The sequence below is a fragment of the Mastigoproctus giganteus genome, chromosome 2 (assembly GCF_048544385.1).
Source record: "Mastigoproctus giganteus isolate SK-2022 chromosome 2, ASM4854438v1, whole genome shotgun sequence".
NCBI lineage: Eukaryota > Metazoa > Arthropoda > Arachnida > Uropygi > Thelyphonidae > Mastigoproctus > Mastigoproctus giganteus.
The window spans coordinates 77,043,854-77,058,192 of record NC_143576.1 but is presented as its reverse complement, the minus strand read 5'-3'; the positions used below and the strand labels follow the sequence as shown (position 1 = coordinate 77,058,192).

Here is a 14,339-nt window from a genome sequence, read left to right as displayed (position 1 = left end):
CGTAAATAAGCAATTTTTTATTTGAATTAATTTTTATCATAAAACTTGGATTTATTATTTTTTTTTTATTTGCATTTTCCATGGCATACCTGTAGCACATGGATTGGGACACCTTAAAACACCTGTCAGAAATGTGCCAGGCTGTGGAAGCCTGGCACATTTCTGGAGTGGTTGCTCACAGGCCTTCCTGGATGTGGATCATCTTCAATGGACTATCTACTCCAACTTGAATTGTTTTGACCAGAATTTCACCTGGTACTTTTAAGATGCACTGTTGCCATACACAGCCACCATCCTTTCATTAATGACCTCTGGCTCATTTCCTTCTTCAGTGAGAAACTTGATAACTGAACAATGCTTCAATTCCCAGCAAATCCATAATTTGTTATAGGTATCTTCCTTCTTTCTGTTACCAGCACAACCCAAAAACATAGTGGGATCAAAATCAATATGATTCAAATTGAGATGTAGGACCATGAAAAATCATGAATCATTGAAATATAACTTAACCTTAGGTAGGTAATTTATTGAATGCCCCTTATTAACCTCTAGCAAGAGAGTACTGTTATTTATTAGTGCTGTAGCATAGGATCACTTCTGGCTTTACAATTTTTGGGAGATCAATGTCTTTTCTGTTTGCACTATAAAGAGGGATGGACATCTTTACAAAGCCAAACTTTATTTAATTTAAAAATCACAAGATTATCCCCTGTTGTTATTAGTAAATGAGTCAAGGAAGTAAGCTTATACAGCACCACACCCATCACCTGTTTAACCACTCTAGTAGTTTGTTTAATTCCTGATTAAAATTATTACCTATTTCCAGAACACTAGACTGAATTTTGTTTCAGTAATCAACTAGCTATACAAAGGCAAAATTCCCTGCATATCTTACCTCAATTTAAATTTCCCAAACAAGAGTAAAGTTTCCATTGACATTTAGCTTCATACAAAGCCTTACACATATCAATCAGATGTCTTTGCAGTGCCTACTTTCCACTTGCTGCAGTTTGCACAAGTCTTTCTTTATTAGAGTACCACTTTGTTTCCCTCACTAATCTTGTTATACTTCTCTACACCCATTCCAACAGATCCACATCCTAAAATGAGGATCTCAGATTATGTATTTCATAAAGTTAAAATTACATATGCTTCCTGTTAATTAAAGACTTCCAGGATGCTTAAGCTTCCTGTCTACAATGCTTAGAACTTTGTCTGACTACACAATTACTCCTTAGTCTATGAAAACATTGTGTGGTACCATGTAATTGGTATGTTTTTTTTTTTTTTTTGTTTTTTTTTTCCTCTTGGATTACTGCCACCCATATGCAGTATCTTTTTATCAATTTTAAACTTCAATTGCCACTACTTGGCCTGTCTGCATAATTTTCTGGATCTTGTTGCAGTAGCATACCCTGATTAATTTCATTAATCTTTCTACAAAGTTGTATCTTCTGCAGGTTTAAGATGTTATGCATTAGTAGCCTTCATTAGTAGCATTAATAAATATTGAAAACAGTGGGCCCAGCAATGAAAATGTGGAACTCCAGTAATAACATTAGTTCAAGAAGAGCAATGTCCATTAGTAATCACTGACTTCTCCCACCCAATTAACCCTTTATTCATAGCAGTGTAATACTACACTGCTACAGTTTGCACGACAGTGTTATATGAAACAGTGTCAAACTTTTCTCAAATCTAGATATGTTCAAATTATTTTTTACAATAAGTTCCTTTGTTTGTAATTTATCAGATATTGGCCAGACAAGGTTTCCCCTTAAACAAATCCATGCTATGACTACAGTATAACTGCATTCCTATCTAGATGTTCCAGCAATACTTATTTAACCAGTGGCGCCATTATTTTTCCCTGGAACAGAAGTCAAGCCTACAGGTTTGTAATTATTCATGTCACCCTTTGAATTCCCATTGTGAATTGGAGTGACATTTGCACAACTCAAATCAATGGAGAACTCCCATGAATCCAGGAATGCTATCATAATTATGACTAAAGATTTGCTTACCTCTTACTATCTTTAAAAACACTCTACTGTTTCTTGATTATTCTACATTTTATCTTATTAATATATTGCCTTATGCAATAAAATAATTTATTATAAGTGGACTCCCTTGTGTAATATTGATACTTATTTCAATTTAAAATTTTGCTTTTAAGCAGATCTAATTTACATCTATTGTTTAAATCACTTGCACATCTATTGTGCACATTTTTTTCCGCTCTTACTACTTAAAAACTAGGGGGGGGGGGGATTGGTATGCAGAATCACAGCAGTGAAAATCATAATACTGAATGCTTGGATTATAAATGTGAGATCAGCCAAGTATGATGAAGCAGCAGCATCATGGTACATAACTGCTGTTAAAGGAAGATCTGTAACTAGGTGGAAGGATGGATCAGTTAACTTTTTAACTTTTGGGTGTGACATTTTGCGATGCCTTTCATATAGCATATGATCGATGCAGTTGGAGGATTTTGTTGGTGGCCACAACAGTTCCTCAGGGAGCTATGTGACTGGAAGAAGAAGAAGAAGAGATGGGGTTTTTACATATATAGATAGGTAAGTGGCATTGCTCATGTCTCCAGCCCGTGGCAACCTTAGGGAAGATCCCACGGACTGGAGATGTGCAAATGTATCCCTAATTCACAAAGGGGACAAAGGGTGACACCGGTAATTACAGACCTGTAAGTTTAACTTCTGTTGTGGGGAAAATAATTGAGTCACTGGTTCGAGAAGTAATGCAGGACCACCTGGACAAGACTGCAGTAATAATTCAAACACAGCATGGGTTTGTTAAGGGGAAATCATGTCTGACCAATTTGATTTGATACTACTATGTGGTCACAAAAGAACTGGATACAAAAAACAATTTTGATATCGTATACTAAGATTTCTGGAAAGCTCTTGATGCTGTTGCACATGAGACTCTAGAAATTGGAGCAGTATGGCATTAAGGGCAAGTTGCTGCTATGGATAAAGGGATGGTTGAGTGGGTGTAGACAGCAGTGGTAATCACTGGACACTACTCTTTGTGGGCTCAAGTTATTAGTGAAGTTCCCCATGGTTCAGTGTTGGGCCCATTGTTGTTTTCTGTATTTATCAATGCCATTGATGAATGTATATCAGGCTTAATGCCCAAGTTTGCAAACTATACAAAGGTTGTGCATGAATTTTTTTGAAAAGGAAAGATAGGTATTAGTCACTGGTGTTAACTTTACTGCAAGGATATAAATACATTTGCTTCTCAATGTCTAAAGCAACTTTTGAGCTTTCATCAGGACATATCCACGATGTAAAAAGCAGTACCAAAGTCGCTGGAATACTGCCATGATAGAAGGGCAAACATTTCTGAGTAGTGCAGACAGGCTGCACAGAGCAGCTCATGGAGTCTTGTTAATGATATACAGGAACTCTGCTAGCAGGGATAAGGTGATGGTCAGGCCACACCTTAAGTAATACATACAGGTCTGGAGGCCTCAGTCTAAGGAAGATGTAGAGATGCTGGAACGAGTACAGAAAAGGACAATGAGATTGGTGAGGTGTGGGCCAGTGAAGGTGCACCTAGAAGGGTAGAAATTTGAGACATGGTAAACTCAAATGCAAACAGAGTATTACGATAACACTATGATAAATAAATATGATAACATACTTTTTATATCCTTCAGAGAACACAAAGAAAGGTGCATTCTATATAACATAACTGATGTTTTAAACGTCACATGCCAAACTAATTTATAATACAAAATTAAAATTACTTTGTGTGCAGATTGTTGACAATCTAGGTGATGACTACAGTCTGCCGAATGTACTCCTGCTCCAGACACTTGGTTTTATTTATAAAGCAAATTGATGACAGGTGGAATCTACCAACCAGGTGTAGAAAGTAGACATGATTAAGCAAAGAAGCAGCAGCAGCAATCATTTTGAGGTGCACTGTGATACTGTAAGACCTTTTAGATCTTTTCGCAGATAAGCTTGCTCTATTAGTTTGACAATTCATGGTGTATTCAATTAACCGCCAACTCTTAAACTACCTAGAAACCTTCCATCTGATCAATGATTGCCAGTATGGATTCCGTCAGTGTCGATCCACTGGTGATATTGTGGCTTATGTTACCCATTTATGGACTAATTCAATGGAAAGGTTCAGTGAAACACAAGTAGTTGCCTTTGACATCTCAAAGGCTTTTGATAGTGTTTGGCATAAAGGTCTTCTAAACAAGCGTCCATCTTATGGTTTGCCGACTGTTTTTAATAATTGGTTATCCAGTTTTCTCTGTGATCGCTCACTGAGGGTGATGGTAGATGGCTCTCTGTCTTCTAACTTCTCCACTAATGCCGGTGTCCCCCCAAGGTTCAGTTCTTTCCCCCACTCTTTTCCTCTTGTATATTAATGACCTTCTTCCATTGACTGGAAATATTACCCATACTTTTTGCTGATGATAGCACATTGCATTTCACTTTCCATTTTGAGAAACCTTGTCCTTCCCAACTAGCTTCAACTTCTCGGAAATCTGCTACCAATTCCTTAAATGCTGATCTTCAGGTTATTCACCAGTGGGGCAATGACAACTTAGTTGATTTCAACCCTTCTAAAACTCAGTCTTGTCTTATATCTCGCAAAAAGGATTCTTCTGCTCCTATGCTTATCTTTAGTGACACTCCGATTTCTAGGCAAAATGGGGATTACCCTGACTTCTAATCTCTCTTGGCACAAGCACATTACAAATATTGCTTCCTCTGCATCTAAAAAACTTGGTTTTCTCTTTCACTCTCGGCGTTACTTTTCTTCCAAACAGTGCTCTGTATAAATCGCAAATTCGCCCTGCCATGGAATATTGTTCCCACAACTGGGGTGGTGCCCCCAAAACTAGGTGCCTCCGTAGCCAGGTGGGAAGGAGTAGCAGTGCGTAGCACACGCTTCTTGATTAGACCGGGGTTCGAGCCCGTCACCACCAAATACGGAGGATGCGGAAAGGTCGGGGAATGACCACCGCATATCCTGGAGCAATATGGCCTTAGTTGCTAAAAAATGGCCTTAGTTGCAAAAAACAAAAACAAACAAGCCCCCAAAACCTCTCAAGCTTCTTGATTCCATTCAGAAGAGGGCAGTTAGGTTAATTAATGATTCATCTCTAACAGAGTCCCTCCACTCGCTTACTCATAGACGTACTGTTTCTGCTGCATGCCTCTTCTACAGATACTTCTATGGGCACTGTTCTTCTGATTTGGCTTCAATAATTCAAAACAGTCCGGACACATGCCGCCACCAGCCAACATCCATTTACTGTCCAACTTCAAACCCACAGAACCAACTTTTCATCTTCCTCATTTATTCTTTTAACTGCCGTTTTCTGGAACAACCTTCCTTCATACGTATTTCCTAAAAATTACAATCTACAGAAGTTCAAGTCTAATGTCAACAAATATCTTCTTTCGTCTTCTCAACCTCCAACCCAAGCACGGTACTAAGTACTATAGGTTCTAATACCTCTTATGTTTGGGGTTCACATAAAAAAAAAAGACAAGGTTTATTATTAATTGTATCGTGTTTTCTATGAATTGGATGAAAACTGCAAGTTAAGTTAAAGCAGTAATGCTCTGTTTAAGGATTTGGATGTAGTTGATAACTTCACCTGGCCACATCTTTTTTTTTCTTTTTTTTTTTCCCTCAGTCAGTACTAAGCTTTTTTGTTCATCCAAGAGGTGTAAGACTTGAGGACTGTACTTCAGATAGTGTTGTTAGTGGGTAGTAGACATCTAATCAGCTGGCACCACATGACATGTTATGGTGAGTGCACGAGAAGCCCACCCAAAAGGCAGAATCACTACAATACAAGTTGTAAGATTCTACTGTTATCCTTTGTTGGTATTCCTACAGGATCTGATGGCTGTAGAAATTAACATGACCGGGCTCCTGAAATTGTATGACTTAGCTAAGTGAATACTCTCAATAGTCGATAATAACAAGGACTGGCTCTTTAATGTGTTCTGGTTGGACATAGTTGGATATTTCACATTAGCCGATGTAACTGCCATATTTGGGCCTTCGAAATTTGCTCAGATTTACTTACGTATCCCAAATGTTATCTGGTATGGTTTCGCCAGTTAGTTTGTGTTTTGGGGCTGGGGATACAGATTTTTAGTATTTGTGCTTCTTACAGAACCTTTTAAAGCAACATCTACTGGAATACCATGTGCTAAATGAAGTGACCTTATACGTGGCATGACACCTCATATTGTAATGCCTTTCTAGGAATTCATTTTCTCGTTTTGCAATAATGAATTTCTGGCTGTGGTTATGAACATTTGTGGCCATAACCACAGCCAGAAAATTTTTCAGAAATCATTCTGGCTGAATTTTTTAAATACATGTTCAATTTAAACAAAATTTGTTTAGGTTTTAAGAATTTTAAATTCAAATTTTTCCTAATTATTTGCTTTTTCCTCACTGTGAAAGTTGATCCCTGTCCTCAGTTTAGTTGAAAACATCATCAATGTACTTCTGAAAGGGATATAAACTGATTTCCTTTGAAGAAAAGAGAAAAAACAAATATAATGGTTAAGTATGAGGATATGCAAAATAAATGACTTCTTACCTTGTATAGCATTAGACCTTGGTTCGAGCCCATGACCACCAAATAGAGAGGATGCGGAAAGGTCAGGGAATGACCACCGCATATCCCCGGAGCAATATGGCCTTAGTTGCCAATGCTCCTAAAAACCAAATAACAACAAACAAACCTTGTATGGCTAAATATTGTATATTCAATATGAATATTGAAAAGCAAATACCACATAGCCATTATTCCCCCCCCCCCCCAGAATATTGGCTATTCATTTCAGAAGTGTAGTGATAATGTTCTTAGACTAACCTGAGTACAGGGAGAACTTTTCAATGAGAAAAAGTCGAAATTTGAACTTAGAAATCATAAAATTTAAACGATAATGCATAATAAAATTTTATTGTCATATTCAAAAATTTCATCCCAAATATGACTAAAAAAGATAGAGATGGAAAATAGCCTAAACTTAAAAATAAGCATGGTAGGCTCCAGTAACTTTTGATTGAAGCACCTTTTACGTATGTAACTGCTAGAGAAATAAAACTCTGCTGTAGTAGAAATGTGTAGAAATTTAGAGTTGGTGAGCTGTGGACAAAATAACTTTCTAATGATATGAACATACACAGGATTTTTTAAATGACCACAGATGTTAAGATCATTTGATCCAAAGAATAAAAATGCTATGTAATTCACAAGGACAAGTCACCTGATTTTTTTGAATGAAACCAAATCTTATGTTGAAGGTAATGGTATGAAAGAATGAAGAATGGTATGAAAATGGTATGAAGACAAAGTCCACTGACCTCCCAGCTATACCTACTGCCTGTGGAAAAAGGCACCCGGCAGGATAGCTCATTAGTCGCCTGACCCCTCTCATTTCAATAATATACATGAATTTTGCTAGTAGGGATAAGGAAGTGATTATCCCTCTATATAAGGCAATTGTCAGGCCACACCTTGAGTACTGCATACAGATGTGGAGGCCTCATTTTGTGGATTGAAAAATTTTGATGGGCTTGGTAGCTAGCATTTGCATGAGTCAGAAATAACAGAAATGGCTAAAGTTAGGATAATAACTAAATATTGTCTCATTCATGTAAGAACAGTAAACCTATTATACATTTAAGCAAAAAAAAAAAGGAGCCTGAATGAAGTTTGTATGGAATCAGTAAAATTATAAATTTATTGAAGGAAATTTTGCAAGTTTTCAGCTCCACAATTTTTTGTGTAGAAATGGAGCCTATCCAGGCATACCCAATTTATTTTAAAGGCAAGAGGGGAAGACATACACTTAACTTTGGAGATTACTGTCTGGTATATGGAACACCAAAATAACAAGTTGACAATGGAAGACTGATTATGAACTTACTTCAGATGTGATATTAAAAATCATTTTATTTAATGAGCATTATCAGTTTTTGGTAAAATAAGGATAGTGCCTATTATTTCCTGACTGTTTTTTTGTCTTTTTCAACCACGTAATAACAAAGAAATTAACTCTTTATTAGTCCAGCATTTTATCTTGTGGGAAATTCTGAGTATCAAAAAATAACATGCTTGCAGTTCAGTTTATCACGTTTCATACATTTTGGGTGCAGACCCACTGTTTGAGTGATTGCTTAATTTCATGGCATCTGATCACAGCAAATGTGAAAACGATTATTAATAATAAAATATATATATATATCTTATACTGTTTTTGTTTTCATTCCACTGGTGGTTCAAGAACACAACTGTTGATTTGTTATTTTATTTCTCTAAGCAGTTTCTGAATCTCTTGTAGACCATGAATTAGTATTCTTTAATTCAGAAGGATTACCCAGAATAAATGTGTGTGGCCACAGAACAGAACCAGAATGTGTGCACGTGCCTGCATGCTCACACTCACTCAAATTATCTAAACTTATTTCCCAGCACAGAATCTCAATTGATGAATGCTCGTGGTCCACTGGTAGAGAAAAAAACTGCAATAGAAGATATATTCTTTGTATTTGGCACACTGCCTTTTCTAATAACATTCTTTATTTTAAGATTATTTTTTTAAATGTTTTTCCTTGAAGCGGATGCATAAAGAAATTGAGGTGTTAGTGGTCTAACAGTGAGGGTATACTTGTTATCTAATCGCACACCCTCAATTTTTTGATACTCTCTCCTTGAGGGGGAAAATTAAAAAAATAATAATAAAGAATACTATTATTGTACAGTAGGTACGTAAATGTATTGACTGTTCTGGAGTTCAATCACTTTACGATGGACTCTTAATAAGTTACTCAGCAGACATTTTGAGGGTGTACCACTGGGTTTTGAGGAATCAGTTTTCTACAGAAATATTTTTGCTTAGTTACTTATAATAATAATGGAATACAGTCTGAAGCAGAGTTATGCTTTTGTGGTCATGGGGAGGATCAGCATTTTCTTCATTAACATAGAGCACTATTATCCATATTATTTATTGTTTACATAAATTTGAAAGACTAGCAAATAACTTTCAGGAATAAAGCTTATAATTGAAATCAGTGTTTCTTCCCCAGATTTCAGGTATTTTAAAACATTTCTGTTCATAATATTAAATAATTATTCAGTGCACTATATTTAAGTTGCTCATCTAACAATTAAGACTTCTTATTTTATTCTGAATCATAGGCTCAATGAAACGTGTGGCATCAGAAGAAGAAATGAATGATGAAGGAGCAGCACAAAAGCGTCCAAGAAGTGGAGGACGTGCTGTAGATGTTAGATTTCTAATGCAGAGTAAGGTATGTGGAGAAAATTTAAATAGGTATGTACTGTTGTTTATTTTAATCTTACACTTAACACTTACTTTGTTTTCTATTCTAGAATGCTGGAGCCATTATTGGCAAAGGAGGGTCCAATATTAACAGATTAAGAAAAGATGTGAGTATATATGCTGCAATTTTTTTAATTTTTTAAATAGAATTTAGACATTACAAAACAATTTCTTGCTATAAACACTAAGCACATCTACCTCTCTTTAGCCACCAAACTCTTATATTTTCAGAATTTTGTCATAGCACTATTCTCTGAATTCCTTTTATTTTGATTTAATCATTAAAAATTAAAAGCAGCATAAGAACTAAGTCAAGATTTTTCAAGCAGTTAATAAAATAATTTTGTTCCTTGCAGATTATTTGTTATATATCAGACCTTTAAATAAAAGGTGGGGTTGCATCCAAAATATGTAATCTCAGAATGATTGATTATTTTAAAATCACTACTCAAATAATCCTGTGATTATCTGAGTAGTGGAGATTTGTTCACTTTGCATTTAAAAAAAATAATAATAACAGAGAGAGGGGGGGGACCCCCACTTTACGACTTGTTCACTGTGTGTAGTGGCCCCCACTTTACGATGGACTCTTCATAATAAAGTACTGCTCACTATACAATATGTACTAAGTGCCAGTCATTGTGATCAAATTTGTGAATTGAATTTTAATTCTATTAAATGGCAATTGTAATAAGTAAAGATTATGGACAAATTTACACTTTATTACCTTACCAATTAAAAAATTAAATGATATGTGAAAATCGGAAGAATTTTCCACAGATAAGCAAAATAAAAATAAATATAAGCTTACATACATAGCTGAATTAATACTGTAATATGAACATACTAATTGATATTTCTGTTCACTTTTTTCTTTAGTTGTAATATTTAAAACAATAAAAAAGAAAAACAATCAATAACAAAGAACACGGCACGCACAAATTGCAACTGAGACAGAGTAACTAGCTTATGAAGCTTAAATAGGAACGAAGAGAAGATTCTAAATCTTGTTTATGTGATTGAAGATTTCGTTTAAGGCGAAACAGATTTCACCATAATAATGTAAAGATCCACAGAATTCCAGTTATCTGTACCATGTCAAATGGAATAAGATCGAGTTTACTACCCGTTTATATTAGATTTCACTAACAGAATAGCCAAATAAACCCAAAACTTCAAATTGTTTATTTTGTTTTTTATGGTAGTGATCTAGAAATATTCTTTAGAAAAATGCAGTAGTGCATCTTGATGATTTGAATTGATGGTTTGAAATTTGATTCTGTAAAGCGGCTGACTCTACTAAACCAGTGATTATCTTAACCAGTGCCTACTTCTTCCACTTTGTTATTGTCTCTAATCAGACCACGTGGTCCTTCCTCTCAGCTAATAATAGCGTTTGTAAACATGTTGGCCGCGTGTTTTGTTTTTGCATCCTTTAGCTGAAGTGGTTTTTTGTGTTGTGCATTAATCAATATATTAGTTTAATCAAATTTTTAATCGGAGTTACTTATGCATGGGTAATGCACACACACATCACAAGGCACCTCCGTAGCCAGGTGGGCAGGAGCGGCAGTGGTAGCACACGCTTCTTGATTACACAAGGGTTCAAGCCCGTGACCACCAAATACGGAGGATGTGGAGGGAATGACCACCGCATATCCCCGGAGCAATATGGCCTTAGTTGCTAATGTTCCTAAAAACCAAATAACAACACACATCATTTCTACTACCAAAGTAGTTTTAATGCATAATTTTAATTATATCTCATTGTGAATACCTCCCGACAAGTAGCCATGGTATTTCACTACCGCAGATAAGTAACGCTTTGCCTATGGATACCACTACCACCCAGACTGCATCCTTTCGAAGCTTATTTTGAAACTCCACAATATAAGAGATGCCCATGGTGTGCTTGGCTAAATGTGTTAGTATGAAGGAGTTACTCATACCCATGCATGAGTAACTCCTTCATACTCTAAGGCATTTAGCCAAGAAATATCTTTTAGATTAAACTACTCACGCCCTCAGGCATCTCTCATTGTGGAGTCATACTTCATAACTGGGTTGTCGCTATTGCAACAACAGGGTATCTGCCTACCCACCAGTGAAACGGTGCCGCGTGGGTGATGGTATCTGCCAAGAAGTAACATTAGTCTTCTATATAGGTGAATCGTTACTTATTCGATGTAGTGCAATACCATGGCAACTCGTTGCGAAGGTATTCACAATATGAGATATAATTAAAACTCCCTTGTAGTAGAAATGACGTGAGTGTGCATTATCCATGCATACTTTTTGGCATTTATCCAAGAAATATCTTTTATTAAGTTTTTAATCAATATGTACGATTTCCACCGTAAAAAAAATCACCTTTTAGAGAGAGAAATAGCTTAGTTATATAGCAAATTTCAACTTCCGAGGTTTTGGAACAAGTTACCAAAACAATGTGTTACTAGGTTCACATTACGATGTTTTCACGATACTATGACGTCTCTGAAACAGATTAATATCGTAAAGCGGGGTCCACTGCACTGAGAGAGTTTGCAGACTTTTATCCCACGTTGAATCACAGAAAATAATAAAATACAAATTGTCTTTAATGCCTTCACTGGATTAGCAAGTGAATTTTTACTCCCAGTGAATTTTTACTATAAAAATTTAAAAAAAAAAAAAAAAAAGTAGTACATTTTAATAGTTGGGAAATAATTAATGTCTTTCAAATGGAGTTCTAAGCTGTCAATAGCATAAACATCTTTGATTACCTCATTACTAACTTCAGATTACAAAAACATTTTTGCAAAAAACTAAATACTACCATGCTACGGGAACCACCATCCCTGCAATAGCACCATCCTTACAAAACTGTTAATTTGAACTTCTAATTCCAGAAACTCGAGAAGAGACGTATTTGGCTCTCTGCCTATGGTATTTCATTATAACTTGAAATTACTGTGTGTATGCAATCAACTCCCACGACCTTGCTCTTTTCATTGCTCAGCAGGTTTTCAGATAAGCAGTCTTCTATAATTTTGATATTGCTAATTTTATACTTGGTTAGTTTCAGTAGCATTTTCTCTTCATGTGAAGGTCTTTATCTGTAAAGGTTAATGCAAAGTAGAGTCCAGTATTAACAGTGATTGAGCTTGGCAGCATCAGCTGATTTAAGACCCTCTGCATATATTACATAAGGTCAGATTTGATTAGTTCTCTTTTTTTTATTGCAGGTATGTGTAAAATTTCTTATTCCTATTCCTTGCTCTCTTAGCCAGTGATTTTTCATAATTAACATTCTCTCCCCCTGTGATAGTGTTACAACCCAACTTAGAGCTGTTATAGGCTTCAGTACTTTACATTATTTTTAACTGTCCTGTGTATTGTTTTTCTGCTTTATTAAACTCCTCTGTTAGAGCTTCTTCCTCATGTAATATGTCCTGAATGGTATACATTGTATTTGCTTTCCCTGTACCATAGTCCCAGTTGTTAAAGATAATATAGTTCTTAATCTTATCAAAATCCTCTACTGAGACTAAAACCCATGATTTTCCCTTTAACAACTATTTATTTTTCATTGTAGAATTGCGTGATCACTTCCTGCTATGACTTTGCCATACTGTCAGCACTATTATACTATCTAGTATATAGAGGACGATCAGGTCTACAACATTATTGCTCCTAATATTTTTCTTAACATGCTGATAAATAATATAGTTTGTTAAAATCTTCTGCCCTTTGAAAGGTAGTAAAATGGTACATTGTTATAAATTATGCTAGAACTAAGGCAATATAATTCTGCCTTCATATTAATGTTAATAAGTCCTGAATGGTATTCATATATATCATTAATGTTAAGATGAAGGCAGAATTATTGTCTGCATTGTAGGATGTTTCCTGTTTTGTCGCCTTCAAGAATGAGATTGCTTGTGCATATTTGTCTTTGTGCAGGATGAGACATGCTCATGTTGCTTGTGTGGACCATCCTTCACAAGGTAAACAGTAAGTGCCTCCACTTACCGTTTAGCTTGTTTTTTAAGTTTTAGATGAAGTGTGATGAAATATCCAAATCAATCAGCTACTCTTTTGGTTAAGTATATCTTTTGAGTAGACTCAGAAAAAGATTTGAATTCTAGCTCACTTGAAGAGTAGCATTTACAAATCATGTTTCTTTGAATCTATCATAGCATATGCTTTAATAGCAACTAACATTGCATCTAGTCCGTTGATCGCAGAATCCAGGAATTTGAAAGCATTACAATGCATTGTTTGTTATGAAACCAGAATCATTTATTGAATCTCAAAGTTGTCACTGATAGTTCTACTTTTATTCCATGTTTAATTTCTCAAACAGGTTTTTCTCTTTTTCCTTTCCTTTTCTGTGTTGAAATTCATTATAAGCATCTGTGTTTTATTATTCACCCTTTATCTGTGAACTCTGTCATTATATTGGTTTTGCTACCTATCTAAATATCTCGAATTCCATTAGAGATTGGAATAATTCTTAATGGCCTCTTCATTTAGGATTATAATTGTCCTCTACCTCAGGTGGAGGTAGATGTGTCATAGTCATGTTCCAAGTTTCTCTCTGCGCATCATGGAAATGGGCACAAGAACACACTAACTAGTACAAATATACAACAAAAACTACAAACACAGGCTTCTACCACCAAAGTAGTTTGTGTACTAGCCAAACTGTCAACCAGTCAAATCTTTCTCAGGTAGTTGCCAGTGCACCATTAAAAACCAAATCAATCAGTCAAGCCTTCTCTGAAGTAATAGTTACCCCTTAAATTAGAGCTTTCCCAAGTGATTTTAATGACACCTAATTAGTTAATTAGGTATCATAAATTAATTAGTGTCCTAAAGGGTGTCACCAGATTTTAATATCATATCAGCATTGTATTCACTCTGATTTCCTCTTCATGTATATTGATTGATAAAAATAATTACTGTTTAATGCATTAAAAAAGT

General features: G+C 35.5%; 1 protein-coding gene across 5 annotated transcripts in view; it reads left to right on the top strand.

Annotated features, from left to right (window-relative positions):
- LOC150089353 (heterogeneous nuclear ribonucleoprotein K-like) overlaps window positions 1-14,339 on the top strand; it is a 256,189-nt gene that overhangs the window by 122,752 nt on the left and 119,098 nt on the right. For 4 of the 5 annotated variants that reach the window (XM_090389144.1, XM_090389124.1, XM_090389153.1 and 1 more), the window contains 2 exons: window positions 9,230-9,342; window positions 9,425-9,481. In XM_090389144.1, coding sequence (XP_090245270.1) covers window positions 9,235-9,342; window positions 9,425-9,481 — 165 coding nt within the window. In that variant the 5' untranslated portion in view covers window positions 9,230-9,234. Of the gene's footprint in view, window positions 1-9,229; window positions 9,343-9,424; window positions 9,482-14,339 lie in introns of those variants that run through there. The other variant, XM_090389162.1, reaches the window with a different exon arrangement.